The sequence below is a fragment of the Mustela erminea genome, chromosome 17 (genome assembly GCF_009829155.1).
Source record: "Mustela erminea isolate mMusErm1 chromosome 17, mMusErm1.Pri, whole genome shotgun sequence".
Lineage (NCBI taxonomy): Eukaryota > Metazoa > Chordata > Mammalia > Carnivora > Mustelidae > Mustela > Mustela erminea.
Window position 1 is genome coordinate 44250346 of NC_045630.1, and position 15699 is coordinate 44266044.

The following is a 15699-nucleotide window of genomic DNA, read 5'->3' on the forward strand; positions in this document are numbered from 1 at the left end:
TCCCCAGAGTTCAGGAACGCCCGGGTTAATGAAGTGATGGAAATGACATTCTACTCACTCATGCAAGAAGGGAACAAAGAAAACCCTCTCCACCTGTGCCCTTCCTGTTCCAGCCTCCCACTCCTATTGCCACACTGGTTGGCTCGTCCCCGCTCGGGGCCTCTGCCCTCAGGCCTCCTCTGAGGTAGGCTGGGCCTCATCTGATTTCTGCTGTGACTGCCCACCCACCCCTGTGCTGCCGAGGAGAGGCCCCCTTCCTGTTCAGAGCCCCAGGGTCAGAGCCTCCCAGCGTGCGTGGGCTGGCTGAGGGGAAGCAGCGTGCCCGCAGCCCTGGGGCTAAGGGGAGACTTGGGGCTGTTAGCAAGATAGCTGCACATCGGAACACGCCTCACAGCTCGCTTGGCTCCGCAGCTCTGCTGCGGCCAGGGCTCAAGGGTTGTGGGGGGGGAGCGGGGCACCAAGCACAGACTCCAGAAGGACCCAGGGGCAGAGGTCTGCCCCGCTCTCAGGACGCCAGTCTTAAGGAAAGGGATCTCTTGCCTGTCAGCAATGCCAGCCCACCTCCTCCACCAAGGCCCAGCCTAAGTGAGTTCAAACGATCCCTGACCCCTCATCGGCTCACACTCCTTGCTTTCAAATTCTCCCCTTGCTCCTCAAGGGCCTCGGGCAGAGTGGGGGCGGGGAGCAGAGAAATCCTTCATACTTTCCAAATCTTTTTGTCCTAACCCTGCTCTCTCTCAACTTTAACTTAAAAGGGAAGTATTTGCTGCCTTTGTTCTCAGTTTCAGACTTGCCCAGACTGGAGCAGGCCTCCGGCCCAGAAGCAAGTGAGCCAAGAGGTAGAGGACTGCCACCCTTAAGGCTGCAGCTGTCACCGGCTAGGGTTGTCTCAGCCCCCAAATCTTCAAGAGCAAAGCCTGGCTGGGGCTGTCTTTCACACAGGGCAACTTCGGCACTTGGGGGCCCAGAAATACAAAAGCCACCGTTCACCCCTTCCTGGGGCAAAGGAGACCCAACACAGGAGCCACATCGCCCTTCCTACAAGGGGCAGCGAGGGCCATGCAAGGCTTGTCTCTTTCCTTCACAGCTGAGCACACAGTAGAACAAAATACCAGATGCCCATTTCTTTCTCAGTAGCTCCCCCTGCTATACACTCAGGGTCATAAATTCCTAGCAGCTGTAGGCCCCTAAGAGACCTCAGGGGGCCCCCTGTTCTGACAATCAGGCACTGGGCCAGATGCCAGAGATGCAATAAATATTATATTTATTTATTTATTTTTATCTGAGAGAGAGAGCGCGCACACACACAGAGTGAGAGGGAGAGGGAAACGCAGACTCCCCACCGAGTGGAGAGCCCAATGTGGGACCTGATCCCAGGACCCCAAGATCATGAACCAAGCGGAAGGCAGACGACTAACTGACTGAGCCCCCCAGGCATCCACAGAGATTCAATAAATCAAAGTCCCTGCCCCAGAGGGGTTCAAAGGCTACTTGAGGAGACAGGCATTTAAACAACTAATCCCAACAATCCGGAGGTATCGTGCCTGGTTGCCCTGGGGACCCAGAAGGGCAAAACCCAATTCCAGAGGGGGAAGTCTGCGCAGAGGTGGTGACACTTACGATGTTATTTTTTTTTAATCAATTTTTTAAAATGACACCTGATCTTTATAATAATTCAGCAGTAGTAGTCCAAAGAAGAAAGTAGCAAAATACCTTAAGCCCCACAACCCGGAGATAACCGTTATAAACTCTTCAGATGGATTTTATTGGAATTTTATGAAACAGAGGAACTGCAGTCACAGTAAAGGAACCAGTGCAAAGGCCCAGAGCACAGAAGTGACAAAAGCCAGGTGTGCTCACCCAGGCTCAGCACGGCCTGCGGGCCTGAACGCACTGCGCATGGACAAAGTCGGGATGCCCAGTGCCAGATGGTGGGACACTTCCCGTAAATCCGCATCGAAGGTATAAAGGGATACATGGCAGGAAGGCAGGCGGAGCATCAAGAGAGGAAGAAAGAAAGGCCAAAGGGGGCAATCCTTTAAGTGTAAAGATCTGAGCCCAGAGCCCAATGAGATAGTCAGATTAACAACAGCCCCCACCTAACGAGCTTGCTTACGCCAAGTCCTCAGCCAAGCATTTTCATCGTTAGCCCGATTAATTTTCACAACAGCAGTGCCTAAGTAGTGGTATTGCTATTTTACACCCAAGGAAACACCCAGAAAGATTAAAGGACCTGTCCCAGATAACCCTAGCCGTCACGTAGATCCGAACTTGTGTGGATGCTCTTAACACAGCACTTCTGTCTTTCCAGAGGATTCTGAAAGGTTTTTAATATTAGTAACATCGCTGAGTTGGAGCAAACCCCTCCCCTTTGCTGACTTGGAGGCACAAGTTCTGTCGTTTAAAACCAATCGTGATACTTTTTTTTAAAGTAGGCTCCATGCCAGGCTTGAACTCATGACCCTGAGATCAACATCTGAGCCGATGTCCAGAGTCATATGTGCAACCAACTGAGCCACCCAGGCGCCCCTAATTGTAATACTTTAGGATCATACGTCATGTTGAACCCTGAAATCATTAAAAGTGTTTAGCCACTTTTAGCGAAGCACCAGAGCAATCAGGTTTAAAACATGTGCCCTGTTGGGACGCCTGGGTGGCTCAGTTGGTTAAGCGGCTGCCTTCGGCTCAGGTCATGATCCCAGCGTCCTGGGATCGAGTCCCACATCGGGCTCCTTGCTCGGCAGGGAGCCTGCTTCTCCCTTGCCTCTGCCTGCCTCTCTGTCTGCCTGTGCTTGCTCGCTTTCTCTCCCTCTATCACTGGCAAATAAATAAATAAATAATCTTAAATTTAAAAAAAAAAATCTTCTTAAAAAGAAAAAATGTGCCCTGTTGCCCGGGAATCAGTAGTTTTCTGCCATTATCATGATGAATGATTTCACACAGCAGGTTTGTTTTTTTGTTTTTTTTTTAAAGATTTTATTTATTTATTTGACAGAGAGAGATCACAAGTAGACGGAGAGGCAGGCAGAGAGACAGAGAGAGAGAGAGAGAGAGAGAGAGGGAAGCAGGCTCCCCACTGAGCAGAGAGCCCGACGTGGGACTTGATCCCAGGACCCTGAGATCGTGACCCGAGACGAAGGCAGCAGTTTAACCCACTGAACCACCCAGGCGCCCCCACATAACAGGTTTGTGTTGGTTGATTTGGCTGGTTGTGGCAAGGCTGAGGGAAAGGAGAGACGGAGGCAGGACTCAACCCGGTCTGGAAACCACGGCACAGCCTCCGTTCGGAAGGTTGCTTCCCTCAAGTGTGGGGGGAGGAGGGAGTCAGGAGACCGGAGGGAAGATTAGTCTGACTCAAGCGCTCTGGGTAGATAAGAGTGAAGTCTTAAGATGATCATGCAGGAGAATTTCTTTTAAAAAAGAAAAAAAAAATTTTTTTTAAAGTAGCGGTCAGGGTTCTGAGGCTTGGTCCTGCTGGCCCTTCTCTTCGTAGTACCACCTGCCAAGCTCCCGGTTCACACACAGCCTTCTGCTGGTACCAGTGGCTCGGGATAGGTCCGGGGAGCCTCGCTATCTCGCCCACTAGTCCCAGCCACAGGGGCCGGGGAGCAAGGGATCTTTTTCTCCTGAGGAGTTCTAGTTCTACTCAGACCCATTCCCGAGGACAAGCGGGCAGAGACCCAGATTCCAGCTCTCGGAACCAGCTGCCTCTGGCATCGCCTCCGCTTCCTGCCAGGTAAGGCCATGTGGAAGGAAGGCAGCAAGGACTTGGAAGGCAGCGTTCCCGGGAAAGCCAGACGGACCCAGTCTCCCAGCTTCAGCCCCTCTCCCCTGGGGGCCTGTGAGAGCCTGGATGCGCAGAGCAGGGGTAGACAACCCCGGGAAGCCTGGGGCCTTGGTGTCCGCTGGGAAGAGATGGGGGAGGGCCACGGTGCTGAGGCACTGGCTGTCTTCCATGCCAGCCCTCTGGGAGTCCATTTCCTTGTGGAAAGCCTGGTCAGAGGCCTTTCACAGCCTCCTAAAAGTCTCAGTGACCCCTTCTCTGTGGACTTCCCCAAGCTGCAAAGAGTTTCAGGAGATGGGTAAGAGAAAGAGAAGGCAGCTAGAAACAAATTTTGAACAACTAAGTTTGGGACACTTTGGGTCGGCCTGGGGAATGAGGGGGTCCGGCCTCTGAGACAGGTGCACAGCAAGCAGGACTGGGATGGATCTCCAGAAGAGCCCTGCGAGAGTGAGGCGGCCAGGGGACCAGGGAGGGCAGGGCTTCAAGAAAGAATGGCCTTCAGGGCCCCGGCTGCCCCAGCATGGGCTCCATTCTGAGCGTCATCTCCAGAGAGTCTCTAAATGTGAAACACAGACCAGCTTTGTCAAAATCACCCGGGGAAGTGTCGATGAAAACCGCCTGTTCCCCTGTAGAAGCCGAGAGAAATAGTCACAAATCCCCCGCCGCCTTGCCCCATCTTTAGTCACACTCCCTACACCTACAAGTCCACAGCGCTCCTGGCCAACCTGGGGAACAGGGTCTGCAGACATGTTTTCTTCTCTTATTATAGCTGAGCAGCATTTCCTGTGCCCCGTGCTTCATAAGCACGTTGGTGGTGTCGTTTCCTGTGACGACTCTCTGTTTCCATTCTGGCAAATGTTTGCTCTTTTCTGTCTGCTTTTGGGGGTTGGGGGAGGATGAGTTTCTCACGGAGTCTCTCTCGAGCCTCTTGGCAGTTTCCCCCTCTGCGCCCCTCACACTTGCACCAGAGGGCTGAGAGCATGCCATCTCCCTGAGCCACCTCTCTCGGGGAGCCCCGCACTCGGCTGAGCGCTCACCTCCCGCAGTGGGCACTGTAGCCACATCCAGGTAGAACCAAGCCTCTCGTCATTTTTGTGTTTGGGGTCCACACAGCCTAACATTTCAGGGGGAGAGGCCAGGGAGATGCAAGTTTGGGGGGGAAAGAAAGTTCTAGAAAAATTGGAAAACATGGAGACGAGGGGGATTTCTATCAGTCTTGTCTACTTAAAAAAGCGTTTCCGATGGTATGTAAAACCAATTTTGCCTTTTCTCCTGGGGGATGGCAACTTAGGAAGAGCCAGGAGAAGTGGCAACATGTGTTAGCTGTTGACAATTAAGAAAAGGCTTAGGAGGAGAAGCTGAAGCCAGAGAGGTTGCCGTGACAGCGGATATGATCACCCCAACTCTTTCCAACATCGGAGGGAGGACCTTGGAGGCCAGGACTCTTCAGGTGACTGAGGGCAGCCTGGACAGGTAAGTGACTCGGGGTGATGAGCTCCACCCTCCCCTGATTTAGACAGACAGCCCTGGGCAACCCTGGGGGCTCCTACCCCAGCAGTGCTCCTTGCCCTCACAACCACGCTCAGGTCCACTGAGACCACCAAACTCTAGGCTTAGAGAAGCTTGCTCAGGACTGCTGGGAGGAAAGGAATAGGTTTAAAAGAGAAATGGGAGTCGCAGGGGGAAAGGGAAAGCAGTGTTAACACAGGATTTCCTAAGACCTTGTTGACTGGCCTGGCTGGATTTCTTACCTCTCAGAGGCCCCAATTGCTGTCCTCAATTCTTCCTGTCTCGGGTCCCAACAACCACTCTCCCCCACCTCCAAAAGAAACTAGGTCCCACCATGATGGAAACAAAAGGCCCGTTTTTTTCAACAATGTGTTTCAAGGTTCTAAAAACTTTCCATGAGTGGGAAATGTAATCATAGATGTGATCAAGATACATCTTTAGGATATAAAATCTCACAGAACTAATCATGGTTATAAATTTTACTGCTCAAATGTTCAGGATCATACTAACAAAAATTAAAAGTCCAATAGCAGTTGGAGCTTTGGCAACAGCTGTAGCTATAAATCTCAGCTCTGTGATAACAGGGTAACTCAGCAATTTAAAATCGCTGTCGTTTAGGGAAATAAATGTGATTACCATGACAAAGATGTGTCCCCCACCAGTGGACAGGAGCGCTGATGGGGAATGAATTCCAAAGTTGTCTGAACCCTGAAGCACCCCCCAAAATATTCACTTCTGTGTTCATTCATGTTTGTTAATTCACTCATTCATTCGACAAATATCTATCTTGCCCTTGCTAAGTGCCAGGCACTGTTCCAGTCACCAGATCAACAGGATCGACAAGTCCATGGCTTCCTGGAGCTGACAGTCAAATGGGAAAGTCAGATATAAACAGATAAACAAAGAGATGTATAATATAATGTCCATCAGTCTTAAGTGTATGAGGAAAACACAGAACAGACTTAAGGGGCCTGAGAATAATAGGCTTGTCTGAGCCGGTGACATTTCAGAAGAGGCCAAGAGAAATGAGGGACTGAGCTACATACCCCGACACCTGGGAGAAGGAGCTGCTGGTCAGAGGCAGGAATGTGCCGTTCGTGGCCAAGGACAGGCCAGGAGTCCTGGCTGCTGCAGTCAGAAGGGAAGTGATAGGAGATGAGGTCAGATGGTAGGCATAGGGGTGTCTGGGTGCTCAGGCATTCAAGCATCTGGCTCTTGATTTGTACTCAGGTCATGACCTCAGGGTCGTGGAATCGAACCCCACATCAGTTCTACACTCAACCCGGGGTCTGCTGGAGATAATCTCATCCTCTGCCCCTCCCCCATGCGCACATGCACACACTCTCTCTCTTTTTCTCTCTCTAATAAATAAATTTAAATCATTTTTTAAAAAACGAGGAATAAGAAGGTAGGCAGAAGCCAGAACATAAGGTGCCATGACGTCCTCACTGGGTAGGGACTGTGGCTGTTATCCCAAGTGTGATCAAAGTCACATGGGTCACAAGAAGAGGGGAGACATGATCTAACTTACTGTTAAGAAGATCACACTGGCTCCTGTGTGAAGATAGGATGTTGGGGTCAAGAGTGAAAGCAAGACAACGCTTAGGGAGGTTACTGTAAAGGTCCATGCGGAGCACACAGTGGGTTGGGGGTGGGGGTGGAGTGGTTGTGTCAGTTTTGGGGGCGACAGGTGACTGGGTTTGGGAAAGATGCCCAAGGTTGAGCAGATGGAATCTGCTTGTTGACTGGAAGTGAGGTGTGAAAGCAAAGGAGCAGTCAAGAATGGCTCCAAGGTTTCTGACCCGCCTGCTAGCTGATGGGCAACACCAGAGGAGAAGCAAGCTTCTGGGAGAAGAACAGGCATTCTGTTTCAGATGTATCTGGTTTGAGACATCCGTTGGGCAGCCTAGAGGAAAGGTCTGGTATAAGTTGGGTAAACAAGCCTAGGACTCAGGAGCACAAAAGTCTTCCCTGGTAGCTGATCTGGTTTCTAATATTTAGGTCTGCTAGAGACTCTGCTGTCACCACCACCCCCACCTCCCGGTGACTTCTCGTTACAGTAGGCAAAGCAAGGCAGTAACCCCAGCCCTGTCAGGGAATCACAAGCAGCAGGAACTCACCCCTGCATGTGCAGTGGTTACATTCCACAAAACAGCAAGTGTTGCTTGGAGACCAGCTGCACAAGTTGGTAAACGGGGGTTGAAAAATGCCCACAAGGCAGACTCTGTCACGGAGCAGCTCCCTCCCTGCACGGCGGGTAACCCCTTCTTCCACACAAGACAGGATGCCCAGGAAGAGGGAATGAGGGTGAGTAAGGGCAGATGAACCTGATTTGGTAACTTTGGAGGACAGGGGGATGCAGTAGAAGGAGCATGGTCTTTGGGCCCCAACAGACCTAGACTCACTTTCCATCTCGGCTCCTCCCTACTGTGTGATCTTTGATATATTACTCTGCCTCGCTGAGTCTGAATCCCAGGTTTCTGGCCCCAAGGAGAGATGAGACTGTTGTAAAGATCAAACGAGTTTCACACACACAAACCCAAGGCACCCAGCAGGCATTCCAAAGGGACAGTGCCCTTCTCCTGTGTCCAGTTTCCCTCCATCCACATAGAAGGCCCTCTCTCCAGCCACACAGCCCACCCACCTCAGGCTCCCATTCCAAGTCCTTGGGCTCCAGTTCCTGTAGGAAGCCTCTTCTCCGACCTCCTCAGCCTCCTACAGCTAGACATGGCACTTATTTTTCCTCACAGAGAGAAAGACCAGAGCAGCGCCATCTTTTCCGGGTTTGCAGGATTCCTTGCCATCCTCCTGACTACTGTGATTTTCTACAGCCTGTGGAACTGGAGTAAATGGAAGAAGTACCGTGAGTCCCTTGATTGTCCCAAGTTGAGATGCACAGGCATCAATCACACAGCCTGGCATTCAAAGCCCCGTTTATTCTTCCAGGATAAGCTCTTACACTGGGAAATACTCCGTTCTTCTCTGACACACTGGTCACTGTCTTACTCATCTAAGCTGTGGCTCCAAAAGGCTCCATGCTGACTGGAGTTCCATTTTTGAAAGTTGTTGCCCTGGGACGCTCATGCCCAACGCCCCACATGCCCCCGTTTCTTCCTCCTGCTTCTGTGTACCAAGTCTTCTAGCTCAAAGCGACTTGGGCAAGTGTGAAAATGTACTTTTGATGATACATAGTGAGAGTGGGGAACATTTTCAGGGACCATCTCATCCCCAGGGGCCCCCATATTTTGTAACACTGGTCTCTCATTGTCTTGCAGGACAAGCTCCTTACTTTCGAGTTACCGTCATGCCCTTACTGTCTCTGTCTCGACCCAGACAAGGAGCTAAAAATATTTATGACTCCTTACCCCAGAGGCGAGAAGAGCTGGGTAGGTTTTTCTTTCTAATCTATGGAGCACGCATGTCACCGACCATCTGCCCCCAGAATGTCCTCTCACCACCCAGAGGCAGCTTTCTTTAAACACTCAACCCTTCTGCCCTTCAAGGAGCATGGAGGAGGATGAGCTAGACAGAAACAGGAAGTAACTCCACTGGGGGCCTAGAGAGCTCTGAAAAGGGAGCTGGGGGTCTTCTGGGTCAGGGGAGGGGTTGTTTTATCTTGGTATGAAGTTGGCCAAAGACAGATGGGTATGTCTAGGGATGGGGAGACATACAGAAGGAGAACATGGCCTCCAGGATTACAGGTGGATAAGTTTTGCCTCAGGAGCCACGAACCACTGTGCTAGTTTGTGCCCTCTGGTCCTTGCTAGAAACCGAGGACAGTTCCAGACCTCAGAGCACATCATTCCCCCAGCTCTGACCCTCTTGCCACAGAACACCAAACCCTAAATACCAGACACCACAAGAACCCACTTCCCCCTCTCTGCGGGGACTTTTTAGGCTGAAGCGTTCGGGGACTGGCCTGCTAGCTTCAGGACTCATTCTCTGTTCTTTCAGGGAGACGTCAGTCAAGAAGTAACCGTATTTTTAGTACTGAGAGCCTCCTGTCCAGAAATTCCGATAGCCCTCCTTCTGAGCCTGTGGTAAGAGTCAAGTGAAGGGATGAGCCCCTTGGGAGAAATGGCATATTTCTGACAGAACTGAGGTAAACGAGTTCAGGTCACAGATCTCCTTTCCCGACAAACAGCATGTCCCCTGGCAGGTGCTCTGTGACCCTATTAATATATTAGGAAGATGAGCTCAGGACCTCCCTGCAGCCCAGGGAGAAAAATTAAGAAAGGTAGAAACAATTATTTGGGATTTGGGGGAGGGCATCAGAGCCCAGGTATTCAAGGACGTGATGTCAGAACAGAAGTGGATTGTTCTAAGAAAGACAGGTAATGGCTTATCCCAATAGAGTATTGTCCCTTTCCAAGTAAATCACCTCAAGAGGGTACACAAATATTCCAACAATGCAGCTTGTGCTCAAAACATCTTTAAAGCCCTCCTTGGGGAATTCCTCCTGGGGTCTGGGGCAAATTGTTTCAGTTCTCCTCAAGGGCAGGTATCTTTGTAAGTCGTTGAGGACTGTAGCTGGTGTAGAAAGTGATCAAACGGGGGATTTCCGAGGTTACCAGGGGAGTGCTATGGTGAATGACTGTGACCGTATGTGTCATATGATGTGGAGGCAGGCGCCAGGCAGGAGTCCTGTAATACTGTGGAGCAGAGACCCCAGAGAGTAAAAGGAAGCCTTTGAAGCTTGGGGGCTCGTCCCATAGATAAGTTCTCTCTTGCTCCTCGAAGAATCGGTCCCTTCAATTTGTGGTCCTTTCAAGGAAACACAGTCTTACCACGGCTGCTGCTCCTGATGCTCCCCAGCCTCTCATTAGCCAGAGCTCTGGGTTCATTACCATGTGGTCACCTCCCGGTCCCGCCCCCATGTGTCCCACGCTTGGGCTCTGTTCCCATCTCCAAGACTTCCTGGGGTTGCAGGTCCTCCTGGCTGAAAACACGCAGGGAAGAGGAAATTCCGCTGCCAAAGTGAGTTCCGGCGCTCAGTCCCAACCCCGTTTAAGGCCACAACACATCTGATTTGGACTCTGTAGCATGTGAACGATACGTTGAGCCAGTTGCCAGCATCTAAAAATTGAAAAGATTTCACATTAAAGTCTGAATGTCTAGCTTTTCTTGAAAAGTCAGAAGTTCTGGAAACAGCAAACCGGCGTCCTTAAATGGCCGTGAGGGGCTGAGACTCTATGTCAGCTGCCCCTTTACTAATAATACCAACAGTGTTAATGCTTTCCATGGCCGGGGAACCTTCCATACACTTCACACATAGTCATACACTAATACCTCACAGAACCCATATTATGGCGGTATTGTGATTGTCTCATTTTATATGCTAGGGAAGAAAGGCACGAAGGGATTAGGTAACTTGCCCACACAGAGTAGTAAGGTGGGATTCACACCCTGAGTCTAAGGCTGAGTCGCTACCTTTGCACACTAGGCTGTACTGCCTCATGATGAGCTCTGAGGCAGCCCGCTCTCTCCAGTTTCTAATACTCCCGCCTAGAGACTCTCCATTGAACACCCACACTGTGGCCAAAATCCAGTAGGAATTTATGATCACATTTACACTGTTGCTTTCCTTAAGCTTCACCCACTTTGTTCATACCTGCCTAGGATCTAAGGCTTTGCATTTGCAGACCCCCAACTTAGACATTTTCTCCAAGGGGATAACCAAGTGAAGGAGTTATCAGATAGCGGTACTGGATGGGGAAGAAGAAAGGCTTCGTCGGTATTTCTGCTTCCATCCTGTCACTGGCTTTCTCTTCGTGCTTATAGCCCTCCCAAGCAGGCAGTGGCCTCTGGCTGCACGGAGACCATGTTCCTGCCAACGGCTATGCAGTAGGCATCTATGACAATGCCACATGGCTCCAGATGTGTGGGGACCTCACTCCCTCAGCAAACTATGTCAATATCAGAACAACCAGAGACTGCCGGAGCATTTCTTCAGAGGATTCAAGAGATTACATCAATGTCCCCACAGCAGAGGAGATTGCTAAGGCTCTAGCTTCTACCAACAGCACCCCTGAGAACCTCTTTGCCCTCCCAAGTGCCCAGGAGCAGGAGCTAGAGCTTATTGAGGAAAAAGACAAGGGCTATGGGAATGGCAGTGACCATGCCAGTTTTCGGTCTCCAAGATCCAAGAGTGATGATCCACTCAGTGATGAAGAAGGCTCATCTGAGACCTCGAATGACTATGTCAACATGGCAGGGTTGAATCTTGAGACCCTCCAGGGGAAGCAGCCACGGATGGCTTTCCAGTGCTATCGGGATTATGAAAATGTCCCATCAGCACTTATCAATAGAAACCAGCAGCAGGTGGAAGAAGAAGTGATCCCCTCAAACCCAGACCACGTAGAAGGAAGGACGGAGAGTCCAGATACCCACATCCAATTTGTCATGCAATCAGGGAGGGTTCTGGCTCTAGGGGAACCTGTGACCCGTCAGCCATCTGCACAGAGTGAGATTAGTCAGATAGAACATGGAGAAGAAATGTCAAATGACACTTCTAATGACTATGAGAATGTGCTACCTGCCAAGTCCGGAGACAGGGACTCCAAGCACAGGCCACACACATAGCTTCTTCCTGACAAATTAGGACCCAGGCACCCAGCTGAAGAGTTCCGTGGAGTAGTCTATCCTGCTGGATCCATAGCCTCTAAAGGGGCTGGTGTAGACCACTGACCATCCTTGTATTTCAGAGTTCTTTCAGGTAGACTACAAAGAGGCTGAGATACACAGAAGCTAAGGGACTCACAAAAGCCAGCATCTGGGAAAGCCAGAAAAGAATTCTTCCCAAGCAGGGTGCTGGTAACTCTCATACCAACCTAAGAATGTTTGCTGAAACTGCCTTATAGGATGGTTACTAGATTAAAAATGAGAGTACTTTCATGCACAGTAGAAACATGAGGTGTCCAAAATTGTTACCTTGGCAAATACCAGCAGGACACAAAACAAGAATACGGATTAGTTTGTAATCCTGGCAAAGGCCAAAAAGAAGGAAGAAGTCGGAGTTGGGGTGGGGTGGCAGTTTCCCGTTGAAAAAGAGTGTGGACAACAAAATGCTAGAGAACATGTGGACACCAGAGGGTCATTCATTGCAACTGTTTGACAGTTTCTTTTAAACCTGCAATTACTATACAGCCAACCCATTCCACTCCTGAGTGTTTACCCAAGCGAACTGAAAACTTGTGTTCATACAGAAGCCCATATATGACTATTTATAGCAGCTTTATTCACAATTGCCAAAACTAGAAATAAGCCAGATGTCCTTCAACAGGTAAATGGAAAAATGAACTGTGGTAGATCCATGTAATCCATGTAATAAAGTTATCTATACTCAGCAGGAAAAAGGAATGAACTATTGGTTTGTGCAACAACATGGACAAATCTTAAATACATTTTGCTGTGAAAGAAGCTAGACCTAAAAATCTACACATTGTATGATTCCACTCGTATGACATTCCGGAAAAGACAAAACTATAGGGATGGAAAACAGATCAGTGGTTGCCAGGTTTAGGGAAAGGGAAGTTCACTCCAGAGGAATTTTTAGGTTGCTGGGGTTCTTCCGTATCATATTGTGGTGATGGATACAGGACTCGGTGCATTTGTCAAAACACAAACTATATAGCACCACGAGTGGCTTTTACTGTATGTAAATTTTTTTAATTAACCACGCTGTCAGGGGAAGCCATGATGGAATGCAGATTAAGACAAATAAAGCTAACTATATTACAGATGAAGGGGGTGGGAGGGAAAAGGAGCTGGTCTAATTAACTTTGGGAAATCATGTTTTCACTTGAAACTGTAAGATAGAGACACACAGAAAACTACACAAACACTGTACTCTAGTTGGTAAATTCATATCTCAGAGGTATATAGGTTAGAAATCTTGAAACTACTTTAAATGTATACTAAGATTCAACAAATAAGTAAGTATAGATAAGGAGGGGTAGGCTTCTCACTATTTGAAAGGCTACAATGGGGGCGCCTGGGTGGCTCAGTGGGCTAAGCCTCTGCCTTTGGCTCAGGTCATAATCCCGGGATCCTGGGATCGAGCTCTGCATTGGGCTCTTTGCTCAGCAGGGAGCCTGTTTCCGCCTCTCTCTCTGCCTGCCTCTCCACCTACTTGTGATCTCTGTCTGTCAAATAGATAAATAAATAAAACATTTTTTTAAAAAAAGGCTACAGTGAATTCTGTGGTACTGAATTAGAGTTGGAATTATAGTTTGAACTCTTGTTTATTTTAATATATATACGAATAGATACAGAAATATAGATATGTGTATACGTAGGCTAGCAGACATATATTTCTTAGCTCTGTCCACTGGAGGGTCTAGAAGAATTGACACCCTAGAAGCAATGAACACACTCAGCACCCAGGTCTTGGTTTCTAAATCTCATTGTCAGTAGAAGGAACCAGAGCTCCTTGGAGAAATGGCCAGTTCTAGGGATGGTGTAGGGAAAACACAGGGACAGGGAGCTTGACCATCTTGTAGATGGTCTTTTAAAAAAAAAAAGAAAGAAAGAAAGAAAGAAAAAGAGAGGAGGGTGTCAGGGAAAAAAAACACAAGATAATATGAAGGTACGTCAAAAGGAGCCATCTAAAAAAGTTCCCGGGGACAAAGCTAGAACAATTTCAGCATAAAAATAAATAATTATGATATAAATTTGTATGTCAAAGAACAAAGTAAATATTCTTGAGGCCATACCAGTAAGTGAATAAAATGGAGGAAAGGGAGAACTCTTCCTTCCTGATGAATTCTGAATAATAAATATAGAAGAAAGAAGAAAATCACTACTAAGACACCATAGAACTGTATGTTAACTATACTGAAATTAAAATAAAAACTTAATAATAAAAAGAAGACCCCACAGAATAATTGCTGAATGCTCATGAATGCTAAAATTAGTGGATGACACTTTAAAGAGAAATAAGATAGTTGTATAGCTTCAAAGATCTCCCCCAAATATTTATACATTACTATGATGACTCTAACACGTCTGTCCACAAATTAGTCAATACTTCCCCCGGAAGTTAATTCCCCTTCCCTTTGGTGTGGAGTGTGGGCTGGATTTAGTGACTCTTTTCTAACAAATAGACTATGGAATGGCTGGTGGGGGTGGAGGGGGGGGCAAATTTAGACCAGAAAAACTTGGCAGACACCACATTAACCATGTGATCAAGGTTAACTCTCTGGTAATAAGTCAGGTTGTTTTATGATCAAGGAGATCATAAAATCATAATCGTTGATCATAAGATCATAAGATCATAATCATTTACTTCACTTCTGTAGCATTCTTCCCCCAAATCCACAAAACCTCATTCTTTTTTTTTTTTTTTGAAGATCTTATTTATTTGTTTGACAGACAGAGATCACAAGTAGACAGAGAGGCAGGCACAGAGAGAGGAGGAAGCAGGCTCCCTGCTGAGCAGAGAGCCCGATGCAGGGCTTGATCCCAGAACCCTGGGATCATGACCTGAACCGAAGACAGAGGCTTTAACCCACTGAGCCACCCAGGCGCCCCCAACACCCCATTCTTATCATGAGAAAAAAGTCAGAAAATCTAGATTGCCTAACATTCTACAAATACCTGACCTGAACTCTTAACCATGGTAAAAGTCACGAAAGACAAGGAAACACTAAGAAACTGTCACAGAATAGAGGACACCAAAGAGGCCTGATGACTAAATATAGAATAATGGTACCTTGGATTAGATCCTGGTACAGAAAAAGGACATTAGTGGGGAAAAAAATGATAGCACTCAAAAAGTCCACATTTTAGTAAATAGTATTACACTTATGTTAGTTTCTTAGTTTTTTTTTTCTTTTTTCTTTTTTTTTTTTTAAAGATTTTATTTATTTATTTGACAGACAGAGATCACAAGTAGGCAGAGAGGCAGGCAGAGAGAGAGAGGAGGAAGCAGGCTCCCTGCTGAGCAGAGAGCCCGATGCGGGACTCGATCCCAGGACCCTGAGATCATGACCTGAGCCGAAGGCAGCGGCTTAACCCACTGAGCCACCCAGGCACCCAGTTTCTTAGTTTTGATCATTGTATCATGGTTATGGAAGATGTTACCAGCGGGGGAAGCTCGATGAGTGATATATAGAAATTCTCTCCTAGTTTTGTGACTCTTCTGTAAATTATTCCCAAATTTAAAAAAATAATTTTAAAGCATGGATAAAGTGAAGACATCTAGTTACAACCCACTTAAAGAAATATGCCTTGTCCCTTCTTCTACAAAACGGGTATAACGTTAAAGCATATGCTAGTATAATTGTTCTGGGTATTTTGATTTTCTGCATTGTTTTGTTAACATATTTGATCAGTCTCCCTATTAATCTGTATCACTTTGCCTGCAGGAAAATATATTTAAGTCCTTTGTATCTTAGCCCAAGGCC

General features: G+C 48.0%; 1 protein-coding gene across 3 annotated transcripts; it reads left to right on the top strand.

Annotated features, from left to right (window-relative positions):
* Positions 1-3756: 3756 nt before the first annotated feature.
* Positions 3757-13350, top strand: LAX1 (lymphocyte transmembrane adaptor 1). Of its 3 annotated transcripts, XM_032318797.1 has the most exons (6): positions 3757-4852; positions 5076-5257; positions 8044-8156; positions 8569-8679; positions 9248-9333; positions 11075-13350. In XM_032318797.1, exons 2-6 carry the CDS (start codon positions 5175-5177, stop codon positions 11873-11875), a joined length of 1194 nt encoding a protein of 397 aa, XP_032174688.1. In that variant the 5' UTR covers positions 3757-4852; positions 5076-5174; the 3' UTR covers positions 11876-13350. The 3 variants fall into 3 exon arrangements, with proteins under 3 accessions (XP_032174688.1, XP_032174690.1, XP_032174689.1); XM_032318798.1 differs by lacking the exons at positions 3757-4852; positions 5076-5257 and adding an exon at positions 5264-7600 and having other exon boundaries at positions 8044-8451; XM_032318799.1 differs by lacking the exons at positions 3757-4852; positions 8044-8156 and having other exon boundaries at positions 5177-5257.
* Positions 13351-15699: the final 2349 nt, after the last annotated feature.

Bases quoted from the DNA above. Each gene is read 5' to 3' on its own strand.
- LAX1 (XM_032318797.1), top strand. From the start codon at position 5,175: ATGATCACCCCAACTCTTTCCAACATCGGAGGGAGGACCTTGGAGGCC. The intron at 5,258-8,043 runs GTAAGTGACTCG...TTTTCCTCACAG, and splicing joins ACTGAGGGCAGCCTGGACAG to AGAGAAAGACCAGAGCAGCG. The intron at 9,334-11,074 runs GTAAGAGTCAAG...TCGTGCTTATAG, and splicing joins GCCCTCCTTCTGAGCCTGTG to CCCTCCCAAGCAGGCAGTGG.